Genomic DNA, 26147 nt, shown 5'->3' with positions numbered 1-26147 from the left:
AAGAAGAAGATATAGGTATCTCTGTCCTTGTGTGTTGTGGTGAAAAGTCTAGACTCAAAAGACTAAAGAAAAAAAAAAAAACCTCACTCCACCTCCATGACGTAATAGTACTTTTGAAGAGAGACCAACAAAATAATAACAAAAGGACTCGCACGTGACTCCGTACCTATCATTGATTTTCATCTCTATAACAATTGTCTATATTAAACTATTTCTAGGATAAAACTGAAAAAGAAAACAAAACATATACTTCTAATTGTTAAGCTCACAGAAATCGCCTAATTTGTTGATGTAGTATGTGGGTGCTTCATTTTCGTTCAACAGTTTGACATTTTCTTCGGTTTCAATACCTGTCAAAACTAACAATGTGTCCAAACCACCATCTCTACCAAACTTCATGTCAGTATTTAACCTATCTCCAATCATTAACCCCCTTTTTGGAGCTTTCTCCAAGTCAGGAAAAGCAGCTTTTATACTGTTCATCATTGATTGATTGGGTTTTCCACAGATAGCTTCTGGCTGTCTACCACTTGCAAAGCTCACCGTCTCAATGATTGAGCCAGCACCGATAAGTAACTTGCCATTAGCAGGGAAAGTGGAATCGATGTTAGTAGCAATAAATGGGATTGTTTTCTTATCTTTCAACAAATACTGCAACGTTAATGATAACTTCAAGTAGTTCAAGTTGAACACCAACCCACACAAAACACAACCAACATCGTTGTCCAATTCATTTAATCTAGGATCATTGGAATCAAATTCAACTCCAGAAGAAATCAAATCGGGATCAGACCCCCCAACTGTGGTGTATCCCAACTCGTGCAATTCCTGTTCAATTCCTTTTTCCCCTAACACCCACACCTTCTTATCTTTGGGTAATTTCAAGATTTTATCAATAAAAATAGCTGATGCATACGACGATCCAAATATCTCTTGTTTACTTATATCTGGAATCCCCAATTTTTCAAACTTTTTCAAATAATCGTTACGGGATTTTGTTGAGTTGTTCGTGACAAATATAACCTGTTTATTTTTGGACCTTAACAAGGATATAGCTTCAGGGACAGAAGGTAGTAAATGATCGCCCAACCATAAAACACCGTCACAATCAAATAGAAAGTAATCGTATTTGTCAAGTAATTGGTTTACTTGGTCTTTAGAAGTAATTTTAATTGACATTTGAAGCAGAAATAGTTCGAGTGTACTAGATTATATCAAATGTGGACTAAAGAATGATAAAAAGGAATGTATAAAAGAAAGGAAAAAAACGTTGTCTATAGCCAAAAATTTCGACATTTCACAGTTTTAAATTAGTGCTCCTATTTCTTCTTTTCCGGGTCGCGGATCGCCATCTAACCGGTGCTATCACGTGTAACACAATTTCAAAACGCTACCAGAGCTCGTGACTATAACAAAAAAACGTAATTACAAGCAAATTGGTAAAATGTTTCTTTTTTTTTTTTTTTTTGATAAAATATAATTAATTGTATTAGAACTACTATTATATTAGCTACTTATTATTGACTAGTTTACTATGAAAGATTTAATTAACAATTCCACCGAAATTGATGGTTCGGGTGTTCGTATTTCCCACTCTAATTTCGTTGCACAATTTGTTTAAGCAATTATGTTTGAACAACTCCTGGAATTGAGAAAACAATTCTGTATCTTCTCTAAAATAACGTAAATTCATCGAATATATTGGCAGCTGCTTGAATTGCTGCAGTTGAAGCTGGCTAAATATGAACCATAATAGTTTGGCATTACTCTTCTTATTTAGTAAAATAGGTTGATATTCGTTAGCAGCTTCAGCCAGTTGGGGTTCACTATAATTCTTGAAGTTATGAACATAATTATTTGCTGCATCGTATTCTGCCATTGAATTGAACGCACACCTTCTTTGGTTGCATTCCACACATTTACAATTGTTTAATAAAATTTCCGATGTAGTTTGGTTTGATTTCATCGATGGCAACCAATAATTGAAAAAATCGTAAACTATCAATGTTTTCAAATCCTTCAATATCTGAATAGACTCAACAAACTTGCTCCAGTTGATCTTGAATTGATCATTCTTGGTGAATTCATTCAAATTAAAATATAAGTAGTCCAATTTGGGGAATTTGTGGAATATAGATTCTAGTTGGCAGTTAATCACATGGTTATATTGATATAAATTATTGCTGGAGTTTTTCGATTTATAGTTGATAATAGACAACTTTCGCAAACTATTGAATTCGTTGGTGTCTCGTGCTTTTGTCAAGTCATTATAGAATTGATTGATACAATCACAGTCACGATGGAAGCAGTTCAACTTTAATTCCAACTCTATTAGCTTACCAAAATCAATAGCAGCAAATTGTGAAAATGTTAATGGTGACTCCCTTAAAGAATGGCAGTAGCAAATTGACAACTTTTCTAAGTTTGGGCAATTGATATTGGAGTTTACAAATATTTTTGTTGACAATGTTGTATTGAGTTGCAAAATTTCCAATTGTTCCAAATCGAGTATCCGATCTTTAATATATTCATCCATGAAATTGCCTTCAATGAATAGATTTAGGTTTTTCAAGTTTGGATTGTGACAAGGTATTTGATTTAACTCCTGCACTTTCAAAATGGACAAGTTGGAAAGATTGCAGAGTTTTCTCACTGAAGAGTGGGTATCATAAACACCACCAACTTCATCATTTTCTTCCATGATATCAGTACAGTTGTTATTTGAAAGAAATTGGTCCAAGGACTGTTTTTGGCGAATATTCTCTACGTCAAAATTGATAAACTCTATGGGATGATTCAAATAACTCCAGTATTGGTTCAATTTTGTGTACAACGAATCATAATTAAACGAGCTAAAGTTTGATTTGCAATGAATATGAATAGATTTAATATGCTGGAAGTTCGACATAGTCAATCCCTCTATAAACTTTGAAAGATGATCAATATGGATATATGTTTGGTTAGTCGTCTGGATTATCGATTTATTGTCATTGTCGTATACCGTGATATGTTGGTACAACAGTTGATTGATCAAGCAATTGAAAAACCTGCAAGTTTGGGATAATGAAACTAGTGAAGAGTAAGTGGGGTTGTTCTTGGTATTGTTGTGGTTATCCAAACGGCTGGTCTCTTCTATTATTCGGTGAAGAAGATCTAGTGGCAAGTCGACCAATGAGTTCATGGCGTGAATAGTTTATATATATATTGATACTTGTTCTAGTGGTGAAATGTAATAAATGTACATTTTTTGAAAATTATTTTATGGTCATCTGGTTTACATTATATATTTTGTTTTGTTAAGAATATGGGGTACCATGCACACACTAAGGAAGTTTAAGTCCGAACTGGTCACATGTGTGGATGCTAACTTTTTTTTTTTTCTTTCTTGCGCCCTTTAACATTGAGAGCAAAAAAAAAAATTGCCGCAAAGTTTATGTGGAGTCCACCTTGTCGTGTCACTAGCGCAACAACAACAACAAGCTAAAAAATGATGCAGCAACTCGATGGTCAATGGCCACATTAAAAAGACAACTTAAAAATAGCCTTTCAGTTTTTTCTTGGTATTTTGACTAATAGGAACCAGAAGTAAACAAAAGAGTGTTCCATTCCGCCAGACCGATTTGTCACCATAATGTATGCTTTTTTGTTTTGCAATTTGCGGCATTTTCATAAACAAACGAGTGGCAATAGGATCCACACATTTAGGCTGGAGCCAATTCTTCCGCTAAACACAATGTATATGTGGCGATTCTTGTCCTTATTCATAATTCCTTCCTGCCAACACCACACTCAACACATTTTGCTAGGCTTTCAACTACTTCAAACATTCCTCTAGGATCACCATATGCCAGGTTAAAGATGTATGTTGGATTTCCTTTTCTATTTTTTATTTTCAACTTAATTAAGGGAATAGGTGGCCTAGACAATAGTATGAATTGGTTAATATTTTCAAAAGAACGGACGGAACAAATTGAGTGCTAGAAAAGGGGGAAGTTCTAAAAATTATTTGTGGTTGCACTTTTGTTCTCACTATTTTCTTCCTTTGATGCTCGCTTAAGTTATCCTAGACAATCGCGCTTTCAATACCCCAGATTGGTTTAGTTCAACTTCGCGGACTTTCAGTTTTCAAGGCACTTTTACTTGTGTCTACTCTTTGCTTAGTATATTAGGACAGGTTCATTCGATGGTGCCACAGTATAACAGTAATTAACTACTGGAGCGGATTCTAAATTGTTATTGTATTGAGTCAGAAAGCAGTTTCCGATCCCTTTACCCGTGCTACAACACATATACCACAGAGACTTCAGTAGAAGTAGTCCACACTTGTAGGAAGGAAATGTTTTTTTTTTCTCGTTGCTGAATTTATTGTACTAACACCTAGATGTGCCAAATTCCACTTGAACCTTAAAGCACCTTGCTTTGGCAGCTAATACTCTAATTGTTTTAATTCAAAATTGAATCATCAGATACTATGGCTAACTGTGCTTCTTGCTTCGGAAATTAATGTTTATATGCTAATGAAAGCATAGCATTTATATTGGCTAAGATTATACAATCCATTATCCAAATCACGTGAATATCACGTTTTTAGTACTAACAATAATTTTTTTCGTTGTACAAAAATCTTCTACTAAAAAAAAAAAAATCTTGTTATGGCTAGGTTGATATTATCAAGCCATTCAACAATGTCCACAGATGGTGAGCCTATGGCAAATTTAGATGTCACCACTGGGTTAAATTCTTTGTATATGTTATATTGCACGGCTCCATTACCACTAGTTGTGATAGGCATAGCATTCTTTTATTCAGGATTGACTCAACGAAGATCGGCCTTGACTATGTTTGCTGTACCTTTTCTACTATCCCCCATGATCATTATAGACTGGTTCATATGGGGCTATTCATTGTGCTATTCTGCTTCTTCAAACCATTTTATTGGCAATCTAGATTATGTTGTGCTTAGGCAGTTTCGTAATGCTTTGACAGCTGAATTTACAAATACTAGGGGCCACGTACTAGCTGGTGCTCATGTACTTTTTAATATGTTTTTCAAGCTTATTTGTGTTTCATTGACTTTCCCCGGATGTGTTGCTGAGAGAGGAAGAGTTTTGCCTATGATTCTCTTTGCATTTATTTGGTCAACCATAATCTATAACCCCGTCACTTATTGGTTCTGGAACTCAAACGGATGGCTATCGGTGGATTTAGGAAGATTGCCCGTCTTGGATTTTGCTGGCGGGAACTGTGTTCACATTGTCAGTGGGTTTACCTGTTTGGCCTACTCGTACATTTTGGGACCTAGAAACCCGAAGTTACTTTATAACTACCGGAACTCCAACACTGGGCATATTATATTTGGCACATTCTTGGTATTTATGGGATGGATAGGCTACATTGCCGGATGCGATTTCAAATTCTCATTCAACTCGATATACATTATACTAAATACGCTTATTGCCGCATGTGCTAGTGGTATTGTATGGACTGCGATTGACTTTTTCTTCTCATCGGTCCCATTGGAAGGAGAAAGTGCTGGATTCAAGCACAGAGACAGTAAGGTATCTCTGGAAGACAACCACTCACCTATGTTGCAAGCTATTGTGTCAAGAACTGGGGTGTCCATTAATCAAAGATTACATGAATCAAAATCGAATTTTGTTGAAAAAAGAAAGTTTTCCATGATATCATTCTCGTCCGGTATTATGACCGGGTTGGTTGTGTTTACACCTGGTGGGGGATATGTTTCCTCCAATGCCGAATTTTGGAAGGGGATTATTTTTGGTGTAGTGGGTGCAGTTTCGGGTAATTTAGCTACCCGATTGAAATATTTCTTTAATATCGATGATGCATTGGATCTCTTTGCAGTTCATGGTATCCCAGGAATTGTTGGTTCATTGCTAACTGGTATTTTTGCTAACGACTTGTATGATTCAAAAGGGGGATGGGTGAAGGGAAATTGGAAACAGTTTGGCTACCAGTTGCTAGGATTAGTTGTGACAAGTGCATATGTTTTTATCATGTCAGTGGTGGTATTGTATTTGATTGATTTGATTCCAGGATTCCATTTGAGAATTGATAAGGACTTTAATAGACGTGAGAGGGAAAAAACGCTTAAAGCTAAACAACTTGACCAGGAACTAGAATCCCAGACTTCGCCGCAGCAGGTTATACCCCATGTATCGGATTCTACAGAGCAAATGAGTTTCTGGGAGCAAGTCGAATTACAGGGTACTGATGGATATGAGTTTAATGGAGAGTTTATGCTAGATTTTATGGAGTTTATTAGGGCTATCCGTCCACAAGATTATGAGGATGACGACCTAAGGGACATTATACAGCCCCCCAATCAATATGAAGGCTACATCGGGCAAGATTTCGAGTTACACCAAGAAGGTGTTCATAATTTAACGAAACGAGAATAGATGTATAATATAGATAGTATAGAGTACGATGCTTTTTTTTTTACATATTTAATGAATTTCAACATTTTTTTTTTTTTTTTTTTTTTGGTAATTCTGTTTACATAGTGTTTATATGAGATTTCTCTAAACTCTATCCCAATAGTCTAATTGTCACTTCGAACACTGCAAATGTTGCCCCATTTGCAGGGGCAGCTCTCAATATAGTAGGTAAGAACCCCCTATAAAAACCTCTTATACCCTGTGTTCGAAAAACATCTTTTATGACCGCCAATGAACTCTTATATTTTGGATCTTTTAACGAATCAGTTTGCAATTTGGACTTGATGACATCTATAGGATAAATGCCAATCCAAAGAGTATATCCAGATAACCCACCAAAAGTACACAATTTCCAAGCTGGAATATCTTTTCTTGTCAACTTAGGGTCTGTCTTCAATTCTCGGGCAATCAATGCTTCATAGGTGGCAAAATATATTCCCAACCCAACAGATTCTCTGATCAAAGTTGGAATTAATCCTTTGTAAATTCCTTTAATTCCGTCTGTTTGGTAAATCTTTTTAGCACAATCCAAAGGACCATTAAAATTCTTTGAGTTTCCTGTTTGTGTTTGCAACCTGATACGAATATGTTCAATTGGACTAGCTAAAAACCCATTGGCAAAACCAGCAACACCACCACAGACAAAGTAATCTATAATAGACATTGGTTGTCCATTTAATTTCTTATCATAATAACGTTTCATGTATTCATTGACCGAAAACTGCACAGACACACAAGCCCCTACACCCACAAGTGGCGTTAATGTACCTTTATAAAACCCTCTTGGTCCCTCAGTAGCCAAAAGCTTTTTTATAACATCAAGGGATCCATTGTATGTTCCTTCGGGCGCCGATTGCAATCTGACTTTTACTGTGTCAAATGGTTGGCCAACCAAGACTTGGGCTATACCCCCCATCGTTCCTGCAAAAAGATCTTTTGCTACCTGCTTGTTGTCTTGTGTGAGTGGTGGCTCTTCTAATTCAATGGTCATATTATAAATGGAAAGATGCTTATCTGAAACCTTTAAAATATTAGATAAAATTTTTCAAAAACCAAAAAAAAAAAAAAAATGGCAAAAAGCGGGTGAGCGAAAAAATTCAGAGAAGATGAGGTAAGAGTTATATGCGTAATCCCGCAGGCCGTTGATCCAGCCGCTACAATGTGGACCCGGAGTAGGCAAACCTAGAATTGGAAATAAACAATGGAAATTTCTTCTCTTACATATATAGTAACAAATATTTGTCACCAATCATATAGAATGTTACGCAATCCGATATTTCTTGAAAGGATGTACAAGCTCTAATAAAATGAACTATGATCCAGGTCATTATCGACTAGACTGAGGATAGTATATTTGAAATTCATGTCGTGACTGGCTTTCAATAGAATTCTTGTGTGAGATCAAATTTTTGTGCACGGTAGCACGACTATTTTGAAAATACCAATCAGATGGGCGTAAGCTATCCCAATAACATTGATTTGTAATATTTTAGTAGTAGGTTCAGTCTCGATTGACAAAAGTTGACTTCAACAAACTAACTTTAAAAGTCCGGCAAAATCAAAATGAAATACAATATGCTCAAAGAACCAAAAAAAAAAAAAAATAATGCTTGTGGTTGTGGTTGTGGTTGTTCTACAGTAATTACTACATTGCATAATTATAGAAAAGAATACTAAAAGACACCGGACTATACACACGCACACACACCTGTAAAGCACAATGCTTACTAACTTTGATTCTCACTGTTTCTTGCCATGATCAACCCATCAAAAGGATTAATTCCATGTTTTGCAAACATTTGACCAGAAGATTGCACCGGAGCAGTCAAAGGAGCACTTTCTTGCAAGTTCAATGGAGGAAGTATTAATGTTGTGGTAGTTATGCTAGAATTAGTTGAGGGATTGCGTATTGGGGTTGGCCCATTGCTGGCTGTTTGGCTTCCGCTACCAGGTAATGAAGGGGCATGAGCAGCTACTGGTGTGAATAAATTTGATACACTAGGGACCGAGATCAACTGCGGCTGTTGGGATACACCAGCCGACGAAGAATCCGGAAGCAACGACTTGTACGATGAAACTTCCAAAAAGTATGTCACCTCCTTTGCTGTCTTTGTCAAATTCGACATTGACGCACGGATATCGTCTAGAATGGGTATATCTTTAACTATTGCCTTGACTGCTGCTAAAGTCTGGACCACAGTTTTGATAAATTGATTAATATCTTCAGCAAACAACTTTTTGGTGGTGACAGATGGATTATTCCTGATAGTAATTAACTTTGTATTGAGCCTTTTGATGATGTCTAGAGAGGCAGCACACACCTTGGCTAGTTCTTTAATCTTGGAAGCCACAGTTGGATGAACTACCCCTCCATTGGCACTGGCTGTCGCACCTTTATTGATTGTTTTATTCAACTCGGAAAATATTGTTTGTGTGCTGCTTGTAGCCAATTCAACAGTGCTGTACAACTTTTCATCGGCATCTGTTGTGGTATTGATGGAAAGCTTCTGTTTCATTTCAGTGGAAGAAGACTTTAAATTTGCTTTAGGGCATAACAACAAGTAGGCATTTTGTAATTCATTCAACGATCCAAACACAGACAAATAGACCATTCTTATAAAACAAACCTCTATGTTCCCTACAAAAGATTGAATATTCTCATGGAGAAGTTTCATAATCGATTTGAATGAGCCTATGCAATGATGTAAAGCTTGTACTATCTGTTCTGAGTTATCACCGGATTCTTCCATTATTTCAAGATTCTCCACTAAAGAATCGATGTTGGATTTTGTACTATAAAGGTACGACACCATTTTCATCGTGACTTTCTTATCTGAACAAAACGAAGTGAATCTCCGAATAGATGAATGTAGTTCGCTGAAGGAAAAAAGAATTTTTCGAGACACTCGGATTATGACTGGGTTGGTGTGTGGTTTACTTTGCAGGTGAGGTTTGATTGGTGAATTTTCATTGGCAGAGGTGATATTAGCTTTTGACGCACCGCCAGAGGCTTGTTTGGCTTCTGGTGTGGATTTTTTGGGTTGAGAATACTCCGATAACTCATCAGTGGGGAGTTCTTGCAATGTGGACAAGCGCTTGAAATAAGCATTGGATTTACGCTCAGTGTCGACACTTTCGCTCTTTTCAAGCATACGGTCAATCTCTTTAAAAGTGTTTGAACGTGCCCGTGCAGATGATGTCTGTTTCGCACTTAGGTTCTTATTACTGGATGTCGTGGCGGATACAGCTTGTGTTGAGGAAGTGTTGGATGAAAATGCTGTTGATTGTGTCGTTGTTCCTGGTGTAGATGCTGGCGGTGACTTTGGTAACTGGAAGGAGGTGTCTGTCGGTGAATCAACACGAGGAATGCCCTCTGCAGTTACATGATCTGGTACAGCCCCAGAAATCAAACTATTATTGGCATCTTCTTTAGCAGATCCGTCGCTGTTTTCGTCTGATTTTTTGATAATCAACCCCATTCTTCTTGATGCTTTTGACGAAAACGATGTCGATATAGATCCTGATTTACTTCTCGCTATTGCTGCATCACTCGTGGTTTGAGAAACTTCTGGTGTCTGATCTTTTGGTGCTTGCTGTTGCTGCTGTCGTTTTTGTGACGACTTTTCTATAGCCTCTTGAATTTTCAGATTGAGTAGCATTCTGTTGGCCACCAAATAATTCTTCAACTCTCCCACCCAATCTAGGTCAGGCTTTTGTTGCTGAAATGCTCGGATTATGTCGTTTGAAGGAAGTAGTGATGGATTACCTGAGACTTCGATTAAATTCAAATTTGGTAGTTCTCCAAGTTGTGGTGATATGTACTTGAAATTGTTATCTTTGATAGATATTACTTTCAACGTGGTAACAGAAGATAACGAGTCAGGCAAATATTCCAAGTCATTAGATGCTAAATCCAAGATTTCCAAAGCATCAAAATGATAAAAAAATTCTTGAGGAATATATGAAATCGAATTCTGGTGTAAATCCAAATATTTTATAGACGATGCAATCTTGTGGAAGTTTGATGGTAAGTCCGTGAGATGGCAATTCAGTATTGCCAATTTCTCTAATTCCAACGATGGATCACAACTAGTCAAAAAATCATAAATTGTATCTATCAATTCTGATGGCTTGATGGTAGACGGTAAGGAGTTTAGCTTGATTGATTTCTTTTGTTCGATGGTTTCAAGTTGCTCCTTCAATAACGCAACTACGTGGGACCTACTCATAACTGACAATCAAAACAAGATAATAGATTCAACAAATTTATCCCTCTTTTTGTCGCTAAATAAATGATATGATCCAAAATAATTACAAGTTCTGTTGGGATACTCTTGGTACTAGTTGCTCAAAGTTGGCTAAGTTTTACGGTTGATTTTTCTTTTGTATTGTATTGTATGTTTTTTTTTTTTTAGTTTTAGAGAGATTCTTCCACTTCTGGTCCCACTCCGTCTTTTTTTTTTTTTTTTTCTCTGTCTCTTGTTCTTCACTGCACGATTTTGTGGCCACTTTGAAAGAAGGTGATCCAACGCCAAATAAAAATTCTCTATGAGTAATTAAATATATTAATGGATCCAAGAGTCTAACAACTGATCGATTATTTGAAAATATAAAAGAAATAGAAATTAAACCAAACCCCAGAAAAGAGTCAGAGAAGTAGTTGAGTGTGATTGATTATCAATTTAATTGGCATAGAACCTATAGTAACATACTCAAAGGTGGGTTACTCTTCTTTTTCTTCTTGTGTATTCATTATCCTGCCACAACAATCACTACATTCCTTATCTCAGTTAAGGTAAAGCCAATGGGGTGGCAGGTTCACCTTACAAAAGCAACAAACAACTACACGGGTAGAATTTAGTTAATTCTCCTACAGGTGTGTATTTACTTTAACAATACTGACTAATACAAGCATATACGTAACTGTAACTCCACTGTTTCAAAAAAAAAAAAAAAAACACCCCACACATACTAAATGAAACAAGACAAAAATAAGTTGTCATTGTTTATATCTATACATGTACCCCTTTAACTCTTGCGTCGACTCTTTCTTGCCATACTGTCTTACCACTACAACTGCATATCTGTTTATCGTTTTCCCAAACCCCAGCTGATCTGGCAATAACTCCACACAAAGAATCTGGAGCCACTTGATCCTTGATTTTCGACAAAATGACACTTCTGCCAATTAATTGATTAATATTAAGCTTGGCATGAAGAAAAGCTTGACCAGCATATAAAGTTGAATCCTCCACCGACTTTGCTCCTCTGGAACTAATGGTGGTCTCTGAGTTCACTGGTGTGTTCACTTCGATTGGGCTCAATTCATAAAAGCTTGGCCCTGTAGATAATGCACCCTCTGATAAGTTCCCAGATGTGCGAATAGAGGGATAGTAAACACCCTTGGGCAATCCATTTACAGTTAAATCAACAAATAGATCATTTGGGGAGACCTCAACAAGTCTTGCTAATCCCTTCACTGGGTGCTGAATGTCATTGGGATCAAAAGATTCTAATATACAAACGGCAGCAGAATCAGGTTTTCCAGTGCCTCTGATTATAGCATCCTTACCAGTGCTTTGAATGGCTTTTGATATCTCACTCGGTGGTAATGATCCCTCAGTAACGACGAGATTATCCTTCAAATTGATGTTGAATTTTTCAACTCCGTCCAAGCTTTTTAATACACTAGCAATTGAGTCAACACACGAGTCACATTCCATAGGTACAGCAAATACTATTTCAAACGTGTCTGTCATGGTATCGATTTTGTTCTATTATAAGATTTGATGAAAGGATAAGAAGGGGGTATGTTAAAAAAAAAAAAAAAAAAAAAAAAAGAATCAGCCACGATTCAATCTTGTTCATATTAGTAATACAAATACAACCAGAACAAAAATCCTTTACGAGCTTAAAGGAGAAGGGGGAAAAAAAATTCTATTTAACATCCACAATAGATGAATCGTATGATGACAAACATATATATATACTACAGTAATTCATGAAAGTCAATTATTCGTTATTGTCTAAATTTCATATAAAGAAAAATAATGTGATTTGTCAAAGTATATGTCTTGTTTATTATGTATACTAATTATTTTCAAATCTCTCATTGCTTTGATGAATTGTGTAGTTCAGAAACGATAGAAGCACAATAATGCAATTAAAGTAAAACAGGTAATCGATCAATTGACGATATATATTAATTATTATTATGTAGAGGGGGATAAGTGTTGGAGGAAGAGTCTAATAATTATTATTTTGGATCCTCTGTTGTGGGAGGGAATATAGTTTTGATTCTACGTGATAATATGTTCGCTAATGTCAATAATGATTCTAGAAAATACGGATTGCCGACAGATACAGAACAATTAGTGGGGGAATTAAATTTTAGATCAACCTAGTAATAAGTCTCTAAAATTGTTGATTTGGAGACCCATTGGTCAGGTATTTACAGGTTAGTACTAATCGTAGATTCTTGATTGGTTTCTAAAGTAACTTGTCTGGAAAATTTTGATTCAAATGATACAGTGAAATTGAGAGCATAATGAAAGCAAAAGGATTACCAGTTTATTGGTGACAAGAACGCTTAAGTTATTTTCACAAAAAAAAAACCAATTCTTGGGGTAACTTTTTTGGCAAAAATCTTACAAAATTAGGTTTAAGTAGTGTCTGAAATGTTAGCTTTCTTGAAAACCAAATCAAAAGAAAAAGTACGAAACCCTCTTTCATTGCCAAGAAAAATCCTTATAACAACATTTTCTATCCAATTCTTTGTAGGGACCAAACATACAATTGACAACAGGTTCATGGAATACAATTTCATTTCGATAATAATAATAATAATAATAATAATAATAATAATAATAATAATAATAATAATAGAAAAAAAATAAAGAAACCTGTTTACTAGAACCATTTGAATGAGTCAAATCTACATTATTCTACTTGACAACAGAAAGTGAAATGTTATATAATATCTACCGAAATGCATTCTAGAAACTTAATCAATTTCGAAAAAGGGAATCTTTCGTCAACTTAAAGGTCATTAACTGATTTAGGAGGACCCCAAATCCTACAAGACAAATTTAACCAATTGAAATTTTCTGTTTACAAGCCCACTTTGAACAATGTAAAGAGAGGTGATGGGTGTAATGAGTAGATGATTATACTGTAGACGTTTGCAACTAAGGATTGGTAGCGGAATGTCCAAGTCGACCTTCCCGGATATTTTAGGAGCATTTCTGTACGCATTTTGTTTTTTGATCCTGGAAACCCCGATACTACACTTCTAGGCAGTGAATGTAAAAACCTAAGGCCAAGGAATCGACACATTCAAGCACCATCTAAACCTCCAAACAAATCAGTTTATGACAAGGACAGGGAATAGAGTATATTCATGCATGTGTACATATATTATAACAAATTTGTTACTGAAGATTGGCTTCTATTTGCCTTTATATATTTATTTTCTTTATTTTTTTTTTCATCCAAATCCCACGACTCGCTTCCCCATACTTTATTTTTATTTTTTTTTTTTTTTACTGTTCATCTTCAATCTTTCTTCTCTTTGTTTTGAAGTATATGTAGTTAATTTTGTATTACTTCCACCACTTTTACCAAACAATTCACAAAATTCTATTTTTTTTTTTTTCCAAATATTATTTTCTTACAATTTCATCATCAAAATTTTCTTTGCTTTTTCAGATTTTGTCCAACCCAACAAAAAGTCCGATCAAATAGTAAGGGTCACCAACCTAGACAACTAGCTGCATGCAAATATACATATGTATATATAAACTTGCAAGAAACCCAGATCAGGAAATTTTTTTCTTTCTTTTCTTTGTCATTTTACTCCTGGGAAACTTTTTAATCAACGCTTGCGGCTATATTTGATAACTTGGATCTTATTCGATATTCAGTACCAATACCCCCTTTCAAATTGTATCGTAATATTTGAAACCATATCCTTGTCCACTCCCCCCCCCTGTTTCCTTTATTGATGACTAAGAAATTGACTCCACAAGAAAAGAAAAACCGAAAGCCGGCAGTGAGGGCGTGTGTATTCTGCCATCAAAAGCATCTACAGTGCTCAAACGAACGTCCCTGCAAGAATTGTGTGAAAAGAAACATTGCCCATGGATGTAAAGATATAGTACGGAAACGAGTGAAATATCTCACTGGTGAAGGTGTGTCAGGAACAGTTTCGAGTAAACAATCCACTCCCAGAAAAAAACTAAAAACCAGTCCCTTATCCACATCAATGTCTCCCACAGATTCCATGAAGTCAGATTTGGCAACTCCAGTGGAGTCTTCAAATCACTTCCCAGCATCAATATCTTCCTCGGTGGATGTAATGACCGCGACACAACCTAGTGCAATGAATACTCCGTCAGATGCCCAACCAATCAATGATATACTTGAAGTCCCCCCATTATTCGATAACTCACATATGATTAACAGTGATGTACCGGGGACCAACATTACTTTGACGACACAGAACTTGATCACACCTGACCCACTACTGTTTCATACAAACACCGTTTCAAACACCACAACTGACGTTTTAAATAAGCTTTTGAACGATAACTACGAGACTGAATCTCTATTGAGTGTTAACAACAATGGCGACCACTTGCTAGAGATGGCACACACACTGTCTGGCCATCTTTCCAACGGACAACAATTTCAATCTAACTATTTGAACGAAGAATATATGATGTTGGGAGACATTATCTTGCAATCGAAACAAGTCAGTCCATCACCATCAAACACAAGCACTTCCGAGAACAACACCAACACTTTGTCGCCTTCAAGCTTTGGATACATGCTGAACATCAACTTTGAGGACTTTAATCAACCGAAAAAGAAGGTTGTACAGAAACTAAAGGATTCAAGACCGTTTATATCTTTAGGATTTACTGAAGAGTTGGCACCACATGATAGTAGCAACAACGCCGACTACTATGGCCATAGAATGACCAATGATATAGTGGGGAAGACTGACGAAGGTCCAGGAAACCCAATTATCAACTACAACACGAAGTTTACAACTGACTACGTCCCACCATCAATTACAAACAATTTGTACAAGACAGCAAGTGATCTCTACAGCAAGGAGCTTAAGAATTTTTATTACCCTTTGAGCTACCATGCCCTTACCAAGTTGCTTAAAGTGATATTTGGAGGGAATAATCTATCGCCGGAGGAGAAACAAGAAAAACGATCTAAACTATTGATTATTTTAAAATTGATAGCTAGCTACCGTCCCACATTTATTGCGGCTCACCGTGACTTGATCCAAGAGGATCTTCTAATGCTAGAAATGACATTGCAAAGGTCTCTTTTGGACTACAAGAAATTAGCAGAGTTGAACTCATCACCAACCATCATGTGGAGACGCACAGGAGAAATCATCAGTATTACTGAAGACATGGCACTCCTTTTGGAGCACCTGCTGTTTGACTTGCTAAAAGAAAGAAGATTTATTTTTGAATTAATGGACGACAACAGTATTGTTGATTATTTCAATCTTTTTGCCAATATTGCTGTGGGTAATTTGAAGTCGGTCATTCAAACAGCGATTCAAATGAAAACTAAAAGCAGTAATCTAATCAAGTTCACTTGTGTTTTTACCATAAAGCGGGATATTTTTGACATTCCCATGATTGTCATAGGTCAATTCTTGCCAATTGTATAAGTGTAGCATTCCTGTAATATATTCATTATTTATTCTTTGAAATACTTGTGTATCAACATTGTACAGTAGGCACGTAAGAAAAAAAAAATAAAGGAGAAGATCTATTGATATGGAGACATAGTAATAGAGATTTTACTGGGAATGAAAATCCAAAGAATGAATTCTGACCAAAAGAGGTAAAAGAATAGCCAAACTTGTTACCCAGTTTTGTGTTCTGCGACAATTATGATTTGCTAGTGTGACACACACACGACTAAATGCAACTTTACAACCAATCAGTATCAGCCAATTTCTAATGACATCGACTTTACATCGAATCTATTGGAATTTGAATTTAACAAAAGCTTTTTGCAAAAGAGTGCCATCACATATATATGGGAAAAAAATATATTGAGTTTCTGGAAGAGAATCACAATTGTATCTTTTGGTACCATGTGACCAGACCAATACCTGTTAGATGACATCAAAAATTCTAGAAATAACAATTATTTTTTTTTTTTCTTAGTTTTCAAATCTGGTAAACAAGCCAGGAATATACCAAGAAAACAGTTTATGGAAGGAGGGTGGAGGAAGTGGCGGGGCTTCAAGAAGGTACTTGTCAATAAATTCTTGGATGATTCTGAAAAATCAGGTTATTTTTTTTATTTTTCTTTGTCTCTTTTTTTTTGCAGTCATTTTTTTTTTTTAATTGACAAATTATCGACTGAGAAAATTTAATTACCAGTTGAGAATAATGAGTGTGCGGTTAAATAAAATAAGGTGATTTTTTTTTCTGGCCTGGTGTTTCCTTAAGGGTAGATTACCGTTTTGTTTGTCCCACACTCTCACCCCACCTCGCACCATGCAAGAACAAAACGGGCGTGGAGAGCAGGAAATAGCTCCAACTACCAATACGCTTCAGTTTTAGCTTTGAGAGTTTTGTATTCCCTTAAATATACGTTAAGTATGTCGTGCCGTAGATTCTAAAAATCATGTCATAAACAACAAGGCTCTGTTTTTTTTTTTTCCTTCTTTTGCACCTCCAAACAAAACAAAACAGAGGGGAAAATTAAACAAAAAAAACATTATTATTAACCACGCCACGAATAATATCCCGTAAAAAACCAGAACAATGTACATATCTCTGCTTCTATAGTTATTAATCAAATGAGCACAGTGGTAATAAAAATAGTGTCATGTATAAATATGGGCAAAAGGTATCCTCTCAATTTTGATGGGGAGAAAGATTTTCCATAACAGTGGATTCTTTTCCTATTCTCCTAAATAATCAATTTTCAATTACATTGCTTATATAACTATTCCAAAACTATCACAAATGGCTTTAGTAAAATCTAGATTACTCACCCCAGGTACTGCTGTATTAATTGGAGGTGTCTGCTACGGTTCATGGGCCATCTGGATGGCCAGAAACTATTTTCAAAGATCTTCTATAAGAAAGGTTTACGTTGAATCCGACAAGGAATACGAAAGAGTTCACCCAATGCAAAAGATACAGTACGAAGGTAACTACAAATCACAATAATCAAACAGCATTATCTGCTATATCTAACTTTCCTTACAACGTTTTTTTTTTTTTATTTCTCAAATAGGATTCTTCACTTTATTTAATATATAACCAATACATATTAAGCTAACTAACCACGAATATGAGCAAGCACGAGAACCGTGTTGTATAGGTTCTGTTTCTTGAGGACACAGCTTTAGCTTTCCTCACCTGCTATGAATCGACTCGTATCTTCTGTGATGTTTGTTGTATTTTTGAATTTTTGTTTCATCTTATTCATAATGTCATCATTCGTCATTGGAACTAGTAGGCTCTTGCTATGAATCTCATCAACAGATAGATTAAATGGATAAATACACGTTAGTGAAGGGCATGATATAATAGATAATTCAGGTTGAAGTAAATGCAACCTTAATTCAGTTTGGCATAGTGGACAAGTCAACGGCATAATAATTCTTGAACTCTGATAGTGTGTGTAATGGAGCGAGATGATATCGAAGATGATCTTCGCAAAAAACGCAATGTTTGGATTCTTCTTTTTGCTCTCGGTTTTCGCACAAAATTTTTTTTTTTTTTTTTTCAGTTTTATTTTCATTGCCATTGACTCATATTCATCAACTCCCAACAAGAACAACCGTTAATATCATGAAGATTTCACCAGAGACAGTGAATAAGTTACAACTGGATGCATCATGTATAAGAAATATATGTATTTTAGCACATGTTGACCATGGTAAAACCTCATTGAGTGACTCGTTGCTAGCCACTAACGGGATCATATCTCAACGTATGGCAGGAAAAGTCAGATATCTTGATTCAAGAGAAGATGAACAATTAAGAGGTATAACCATGGAGTCCTCGGCAATTTCGTTATATTTTAAAGTCATGCGATTGCAACAAGGGTCACAAGAGCCAGACGTTCGTGAGCATTTAATTAATTTGATTGATTCACCAGGACATATTGACTTTTCTTCTGAAGTAAGTACTTCTTCGAGATTGTGTGATGGGGCTGTTGTTTTGGTCGATGCTGTGGAAGGTGTATGCTCACAAACAGTCAACGTTCTACGCCAGTGTTGGATTGATAAGTTGAAGCCGTTGCTAGTTATAAACAAAATTGATAGGCTAATCACAGAGTGGAAATTGTCTCCGCTGGAAGCATACCAGCACATTTCTCGAACTATAGAACAAGTGAATTCGGTGATTGGATCTTTTTTTGCTGGTGATAGGCTAGAGGATGATTTAAATTGGCGTGAGGCAGGTTCTGTGGGGGAGTTTATTGAGAAAAGTGACGAAGACTTGTATTTCACACCTGAAAAGAATAATGTAATATTTGCCTCGGCAATAGATGGGTGGGCATTTTCAGTCAATACGTTTGCCAAAATATACCTGAAGAAGTTGGGTTTTTCTCAACAGGCATTATCAAAAACTCTCTGGGGGGACTTTTACTTGGATATGAAAAACAAAAAGATTGTCCCTGGCAGAAAATTGAAAAACAATAGTAACAATTTGAAGCCGTTGTTTGTTTCTTTGATTTTGGACCAGATCTGGGCTGTTTATGAAAATTGTGTTATCGAAAGGAATCAAGAGAAGTTGGAGAAAATAATTGAGAAATTAGGGGCGAAAATCACACCTCGTGACTTGCGATCCAAAGATTACAAAAACTTGCTAAACTTGATTATGTCTCAATGGATTCCATTGAGTCATGCAATATTGGGATCAGTGATCGAATATTTGCCAAGTCCCATTGTTGCTCAGCGTGAAAGAATCGACAAGATATTGGATGAAACTATTTATAGTGCTGTGGAGTCAGAACTGGACAAATCGAAACTAGTCGACCCTTCATTTGTCAAGGCTATGCAGGAATGTGATAGTTCACACCCAGATATCCATACGATAGCTTATGTATCTAAATTATTATCGATTCCCAATGAAGACTTACCCAAGGTTAGCAATTCATCGATTGGAGGATTAACTGCCGATGAAATACAAGAAAGAGGAAGAATTGCACGAGAATTAGCCAAAAAGGCATCTGAAGCAGCTGCCTTGGCACAAGAAGCTTCCAAAAATGAAGATAAATTTGTCATTAAACCCAAGAAGGATCCATTTGAATGGGAATTTGAGGAAGAGGATTTTGAGAACGAGGATGATGAGAGTGATGCAAACGGGATTGAAGAATCAACTGAAACCATAGTAGGCTTCACTCGTATTTATTCTGGATCTTTATCTCGAGGTCAGAAACTAACGGTGATTGGACCAAAATACGACCCTTCATTACCCAGAGATCATCAGACCAACTTTGAACAAATAGCTAACGATATTGAAATCAAAGACTTGTTTTTAATTATGGGACGAGAATTAGTGAGAATGGATAAAGTCCCCGCAGGTAATATTGTTGGGGTTGTTGGATTAGATAATGCCGTGCTTAAGAATGCTACTATTTGTTCGCCATTACCTGACGACAAACCATACATTAATTTGGCTTCCACGTCGACCTTGATCCACAATAAACCAATTATGAAAATAGCAGTTGAACCAACAAATCCAGTAAAACTAGCAAAATTGGAAAGAGGGTTAGATTTATTGGCCAAAGCTGACCCTGTTTTGGAATGGTATGTCGATGATGAGTCGGGTGAATTGATTGTTTGTGTCGCTGGAGAATTGCATCTAGAACGATGCTTGAAAGATTTGGAAGAGAGATTTGCTAAGGGCTGTGAAGTTACTGTTAAAGAGCCAGTCATCCCCTTTAGAGAGGGGTTGGCCGATGATAAAATCAGCACCAACACCAGCAGCAATAATGAAGAACATGAATCTGATGAAAGCGAAGATGAACTTGCTGATTTAGAATTTGATGTTTCTCCGTTACCCTTAGAAGTCACTCAGTTTTTAATTGACAATGAAACGATTATTGCTGAAATTGTCAACAATATGCATGACACTCATGAAATTAGAAAAGATTTTGTTGAAAAGTTTGCTAATATAATTGACAATTCTAATTTGACTGCTCACTTCCCAAACACCAAGTCTTTTATTAACAATATAGTTTGCTTTGGACCTAAACGTGTTGGACCTAATATTTTCATTGAGGATTATGGGTCAAACCAATTTAGACATTTGCTCAGTGAATCAGCAACTGAAGCTCGATTTGTTTATGAGAATAATGTGTTCAATGGGGTCCAATTGGTTTTCAATGAGGGCCCATTAGCATCTGAACCAATGCAAGGTATTATTGTTAGACTTAAGAAGGCAGAAAAAAGAGAAGTCGGCGAGGATAAGATAGTCAGCCCTGGTAGAATAATAACACAGACTCGTGACTTGATTTACAAACGATTTTTACAAAAATCACCACGTTTGTTTCTTGCAATGTATACTTGCGAGATCCAAGCTGCCACCGAAGTGTTGGGTAAGGTTTATGCTGTTGTTCAACGACGTGAAGGTTCAATTATATCAGAAGAAATGAAAGAAGGTACGCCCTTCTTTACGATTGTGGCAAGAATCCCTGTGATTGAAGCCTTTGGGTTTTCTGAAGATATTAGGAAAAGAACATCAGGGGCAGCTAGTCCTCAATTAGTTTTTGATGGGTATGATATGTTGGACATCGACCCATTTTGGGTTCCCCATACTGAAGAAGAATTAGAAGAGTTGGGTGAATTTGCAGAAAGAGAAAATGTTGCCAGGAGATATATGAACAATATCAGAAGAAGAAAAGGGTTATTTGTTGATGAGAAAGTCGTCAAAAATGCCGAAAAGCAAAGAACTTTGAAAAAAGATTAGATCATACATTGAAGCAGAAGATTTGGGTAAAATTATTACAGAAAAGATATAGTATGATGTAGCAACCGTTTGCCCACTATTTTATATTTACAAAATGTAAAATAACAACAACACACAACACACTAGTGAATATATTGATATAGATGTATAGGATAGTTGAATGTCGAGATAATCCAAATAGACACATACACAACTAAGTTTGTCTTGTATTTTGTAGAACCAGAGTTGTCCAGTAAGGTGGGATGCACTTCTACTACTATTATCTACGAAGAAATTAAGAATTACAAAAAACGGTCAAAAATAATAATTGTATCACGTAGAAGTTTGCTTGTGGTGTTAGGCAGCAAAAGAATACAACAGTATTCTTCCAACATTATACAGCGCTCTTTTCAAATAATAAGATACAAAAATTGAACAATTTTAAAGTAAATCTTGTTACTTCACGATAGCTTGGTAAGATCAATCATTCATCAAGACAGACAAAAGAAAGTGTAAGTATAAATAATTGATTGCAATTTGCCAACCTAGAAAAGAATCTAAGAAGAAAAAAAAAAAAAAAAAAAAAAAAAAATTTCAAGTTTTTAGCATCCTCATCCAATGCAATACTAACAGGAAAAGATACCACCAGAAGCATTCACACCACATCCGGAAAAGAGAACTTCTAAGAAAAGCAAGAAGGAAGTAAAGAAGAATAGTGCTCGACATTTCAGTTTGAATATATCGTTGTTCATAATATATCTATTAGTTTATTTATTCTTCCTCACTGTATAAATGGTACAACTGCCATCATCACAGTCTGAACCCAGCCAGCAAATGCCTGATGCCATATCCAAACTGAAAACCGATTATGAGGATCTAACGAAAAAACTGATACAAGCTAAGGAGAGCCTACTGTCTTTAGACAACAAACAGTCAACACATTCTCCCACCAAAGATATAAAACCACCAAAGAACCCCACCAGCACAACCATTGCTAATAATAATACAGGGATAAGCCCTCAACAATTGTTTGAATTGGTGTCTCGAAATTACGAAAACTGGCAACAAGCCATGGTGAAAAGGTTTGAAAACGACGAAAATGATGATGATAATTTTTCTCCATTTCCTAACCATGATAACCAGATCAAGGCCAATCTAAATTTAATATTAAACCAAACCTCCCCAATCGAGAAAAACTCTAATCCAATTTTCAACTATAATTTATTAGAAGCATTAGATGAAGTGTCGAATGATATGACTGACCAACTACGAGAATCAACTTCAGCTAGTCTAAAGGATAATATTGGCACCGTCAATGGCACAACTGATAAAAGTGGTATTAAAACCGAGGTGAAAAATAAACGAAAATTGTTTGCTACTACAACACATACATTATTGAATGAAAAAGAGATTGATTTTCTTCGACATAAAATCACCCAAATAATTCAACATGGTGAGCAAACCAAAACGACACAAGGGTTTTCATTGTATGACACTAAGGATGAAGAAGGATTACATGCTGGCAATTCTGACATGTGTCCATGTTGTAGTGATTGCAAGGAATATGAGTTTGAATACGATGGTGATGATTACGATTATGATCAAGGCGATTACGATTTAGAGGAAATTACTCGGGATGACGACGATAAAAAAGGCTATAGTCGTGGGTTCTCTTATACGATTCCACCAACGCATCATATTGAAGTCGAACTAAATGCTGTACCTGAATGTGATATTCATGGGAGTGAAGATTATTGTGATTGTCCTATATTTGATGCTTGCATTGAGCGAGGGAACGGTAGTAATAGTAGCAACAGCAGAGTGAATGTGAGGAAAGGAGCACGAACAGGAGACTATGATGAAGATGAAAGTGATGGTCCATCTTGTGAATTTATGTTTGAATATGATCATACAGGAAAATTGATACCGACTTACAATAATGTTGCTGAAAAGTTGCGAGAAATGGAACTAAATGGTGACAAATTTATAGAAAGGGCACATGAGCAGACCAAGACCAAGAAGAAGGGAAAGAAAAGCAAGCACAAAAATAAAAAGTTGCATGCTCTGAAGGACGATAAGAAAAGTAAAAACAAGCCACTCAAGGAGGAAGGAATACTATCATCAAAGGAAGATGAAGAAGTTTCAACAATAATGCCTATTTCAAGAAACATCGATTTGGAAATAGTTAGAGAAATTAAAATACCTCATGATCCAAGTAGCAACCAACCAACTACAACCCCTAAAGATTATTTTGGATTGATTCCTAGTATTAGCAATGAGTGTTGTTTGATGTGTCAGTACCAGGCAGTATTCGGAGCTGAACCAAGGCAAATGAGGAAATGGTATGATCAGCGAGTCCGCGCTGAAGAAAAGCGAAGACGAGATTTCAAAAAGAAGTTGCAAAATGCAAAGCTGAAAGTTTTAAGACGACAAAAGGATTGGCGACAGAAGGACCCAATCCCAGAACAACAGCAAAAACAGAAACAACAACAAAACGTTGTTAATGGCCAAGAGTCAGATTGTAGAGAAACACTTGAAAATAGAATAGATGAAGTTGATTAAACACGACCTACAAGTACTTACCTACTTCATGAATACACATAAACTTACTGTTTCTCATCCATAAAACCATTTCTGTAGAAAACAAGATGTGCAATATCTAACATTATTAGTATATACATTCCTATAAAGAAAATTAAAAGAGACTAACCAAAAAAAAAAAAAAGGAAAAGAGAAACAAAGTTCTAATAAAATAGGGAAAAAAATAGACACTCCCGACATTAGAAGAAAAATTTATAGATACGGTAGACAAATGGTTTACTCCTTATGATTTGTCTTTCTTCTGCCAATTCTTGTTTCAATAATTCAACGTCAATTTCTCTTCTACCGGTATCCAAATCAATGTCTTCTAATTTGACCCATAACATATTCCATGAGCCGTGGTAAGTCTTGAACCCTGCCCACATCAAAATCATCAAGGGCAAAGATAAACAGTTTTTCCAGAATTGCTTTACATCAGCAGGACTTCCAATAGGCCAGATGGACACCCAAACTTCACCAATGACAATAAGGATCAAAACAAGAATACCAGACCAAGACCCAAATGTCCCCAAGGGAGATCTGAAAATAATTTCGTCTGTGGAACGACCTTGTGCAGCCAAGGCAAATCTCCAACGTAAGTGAACAACATTAATTGCTCCCCAAGTGAAAAATGCCGACAACGAACAGACCGAGAAAAACCAAGTGAAAACTTCTTCTTCATTTTTATTGACGACAAGGAATCCTAATAACCCAATGGCAGATGTGAAAAGGATAGCGATCAATGGACGACCACCACGATCGATGTATCCAATAACTTTTGGTAATAATCCCTGGACGGCTAATGATGCCAAGGTACGTGAACACCCATATACTGAAGAGTTACCAACAGAGATAACAGCAATAACCACCACGGCATTCATGATATGTGGCACCACTTTGATTCCACCTTGACTGACAGCAATAACAAATGGAGAAGCTGCAATACCTTCACCGTTAAGTAAATCTTCATTGGTATAAGGAACCAAACAACCAATAATGATGGCGGTCAATATGTAGAAAATAAAGATTCTCCAGAATGTCGATTTAACTGCAGCAGGCAATGAGATTCTAGGGTTAGCGGTTTCACTAGCAGCCAATGCAACCAATTCAATACCACCAAACGAGAATGCAGCCGAGATGAATACTGAGGTGACACCTTTTAATCCATGATTAAATGCACCTGGGTTGTGCCAGTATCTGCCGCCAATATAGCCTTGGTCACCAACACCACATGTAATACAAATACCGAGAATGATAAACCCAATGACAGCCAATACTTTGATAATAGAAAGAGCATATTCCATTTCACCGTAACCTTTAACACCGAAAAGATTGATACTAACAATTACTACCCAAAAAACTGCAACCCAAACGGCTGGATTGACTTCTGTGTTCCAGTACTGGATAGTCATAGCTGCTGCAATCAATTCTGAGGGCAATGAGATACACCAAGAGGCAGCATACAAAATACCAAAAGTACCTCCAAATGCTGGCTCAAGGAACCTTGAGAAGAAAGCGTTAAATGAACCACTGACGGGGAATTGCACGGATAATTCACCCAATGCATTAACCACTGTCAATAAAGCATACCCAACGATAACATAACCAATCAATACTGCACCAGGACCCCCACTAGCCAAGGCGTACCCGGAACCAACGAATAACCCAGTACCAATACTACCACCAATAGCAATCATTTGTAAATGTCTGGCCTTTAATCTTCTTGCTAATGGATGTTTGGCAGAGGCAATAATGGTTCTTTCGACTGGAGTTAATTGAGAAGTATCAATACCTTGCTCTTCTAAGTTCATTGGTTTGAATGAGTTATATACTCTCTTGAAATAATTCTTTTCTTGGTCGACAGTTTCATAGGTGTAGCGAGAATCCAATGAGCTGTTGTCACCATGGATATTATGGCTTCTATCGGTGGCATCATCCGAGGTCGAAGCAATCTGCTTGTCGTTAAAAGCAGTAGCAGTAGAAGCAGACTGCTGCTTTTCAATGTCATTTTCTTTATGGGACATGTTTGGATGGTGATAGTGATGTCAATTAGTTTATGAAATAATGGTGAATTTAGTCTGAAGATAGACTGAAAGGTAGTAAAACAATACAGCGAGGAAGAATTCGATGTTGTGAAGAAATGAAAAGGACG

General features: G+C 36.3%; 12 protein-coding genes across 12 annotated transcripts; 5 read left to right on the top strand and 7 right to left on the bottom strand. All coding sequences in view use genetic code 12, as the record gives it.

Annotated features, from left to right (window-relative positions):
* Positions 1-252: 252 nt before the first annotated feature.
* Positions 253-1179, bottom strand: CD36_06770 (4-nitrophenylphosphatase, putative; the record flags this gene model as incomplete). Its single annotated transcript, XM_002417291.1, has 1 exon — positions 253-1179. One exon carries the CDS (start codon positions 1177-1179, stop codon positions 253-255), a length of 927 nt encoding a protein of 308 aa, XP_002417336.1.
* Positions 1180-1543: 364 nt separating this feature from the next.
* On the bottom strand, positions 1544-3181 carry CD36_06760 (conserved hypothetical protein; the record flags this gene model as incomplete). Its single annotated transcript, XM_002417290.1, has 1 exon — positions 1544-3181. The coding sequence occupies one exon, from the start codon at positions 3179-3181 to the stop codon at positions 1544-1546; it is 1638 nt and encodes a 545-aa protein (XP_002417335.1).
* A 1471-nt stretch (positions 3182-4652) lies between these two features.
* On the top strand, positions 4653-6422 carry CD36_06750 (ammonium tramsporter, putative; the record flags this gene model as incomplete). Its single annotated transcript, XM_002417289.1, has 1 exon — positions 4653-6422. The coding sequence occupies one exon, from the start codon at positions 4653-4655 to the stop codon at positions 6420-6422; it is 1770 nt and encodes a 589-aa protein (XP_002417334.1).
* Positions 6423-6552: 130 nt separating this feature from the next.
* Positions 6553-7452, bottom strand: CD36_06740 (carrier protein, mitochondrial precursor, putative; the record flags this gene model as incomplete). The annotated part of the gene is made up of 1 exon (XM_002417288.1): positions 6553-7452. The coding sequence occupies one exon, from the start codon at positions 7450-7452 to the stop codon at positions 6553-6555; it is 900 nt and encodes a 299-aa protein (XP_002417333.1).
* A 736-nt stretch (positions 7453-8188) lies between these two features.
* On the bottom strand, positions 8189-10690 carry CD36_06730 (conserved hypothetical protein; the record flags this gene model as incomplete). The annotated part of the gene is made up of 1 exon (XM_002417287.1): positions 8189-10690. One exon carries the CDS (start codon positions 10688-10690, stop codon positions 8189-8191), a length of 2502 nt encoding a protein of 833 aa, XP_002417332.1.
* Positions 10691-11473: 783 nt separating this feature from the next.
* Positions 11474-12220, bottom strand: CD36_06720 (superoxide dismutase 1 copper chaperone, putative; the record flags this gene model as incomplete). The annotated part of the gene is made up of 1 exon (XM_002417286.1): positions 11474-12220. The coding sequence occupies one exon, from the start codon at positions 12218-12220 to the stop codon at positions 11474-11476; it is 747 nt and encodes a 248-aa protein (XP_002417331.1).
* Positions 12221-13831: 1611 nt separating this feature from the next.
* On the top strand, positions 13832-14230 carry CD36_06710 (hypothetical protein; the record flags this gene model as incomplete). The annotated part of the gene is made up of 1 exon (XM_002417285.1): positions 13832-14230. One exon carries the CDS (start codon positions 13832-13834, stop codon positions 14228-14230), a length of 399 nt encoding a protein of 132 aa, XP_002417330.1.
* A 233-nt stretch (positions 14231-14463) lies between these two features.
* On the top strand, positions 14464-16161 carry CD36_06700 (zinc cluster transcription factor, putative; the record flags this gene model as incomplete). The annotated part of the gene is made up of 1 exon (XM_002417284.1): positions 14464-16161. One exon carries the CDS (start codon positions 14464-14466, stop codon positions 16159-16161), a length of 1698 nt encoding a protein of 565 aa, XP_002417329.1.
* Positions 16162-17861: 1700 nt separating this feature from the next.
* On the bottom strand, positions 17862-18266 carry CD36_06690 (hypothetical protein, conserved; the record flags this gene model as incomplete). Its single annotated transcript, XM_002417283.1, has 1 exon — positions 17862-18266. The coding sequence occupies one exon, from the start codon at positions 18264-18266 to the stop codon at positions 17862-17864; it is 405 nt and encodes a 134-aa protein (XP_002417328.1).
* Positions 18267-18310: 44 nt separating this feature from the next.
* CD36_06680 (ribosome-biogenesis GTPase, putative) lies at positions 18311-21436 on the top strand (the record flags this gene model as incomplete). Its single annotated transcript, XM_002417282.1, has 1 exon — positions 18311-21436. One exon carries the CDS (start codon positions 18311-18313, stop codon positions 21434-21436), a length of 3126 nt encoding a protein of 1041 aa, XP_002417327.1.
* A 771-nt stretch (positions 21437-22207) lies between these two features.
* CD36_06670 (conserved hypothetical protein) lies at positions 22208-23977 on the top strand (the record flags this gene model as incomplete). The annotated part of the gene is made up of 1 exon (XM_002417281.1): positions 22208-23977. One exon carries the CDS (start codon positions 22208-22210, stop codon positions 23975-23977), a length of 1770 nt encoding a protein of 589 aa, XP_002417326.1.
* Positions 23978-24195: 218 nt separating this feature from the next.
* CD36_06660 (general amino acid permease, putative) lies at positions 24196-26019 on the bottom strand (the record flags this gene model as incomplete). The annotated part of the gene is made up of 1 exon (XM_002417280.1): positions 24196-26019. The coding sequence occupies one exon, from the start codon at positions 26017-26019 to the stop codon at positions 24196-24198; it is 1824 nt and encodes a 607-aa protein (XP_002417325.1).
* Between the last annotated feature and the right edge of the window lie 128 nt (positions 26020-26147).

The sequence above is a fragment of the Candida dubliniensis genome, chromosome 1 (assembly GCF_000026945.1).
Source record: "Candida dubliniensis CD36 chromosome 1, complete sequence".
Lineage (NCBI taxonomy): Eukaryota > Fungi > Ascomycota > Pichiomycetes > Serinales > Debaryomycetaceae > Candida > Candida dubliniensis.
The sequence above is the reverse complement of the archived record's forward strand: the minus strand, read 5'-3'. Positions and strand labels throughout refer to the sequence as shown.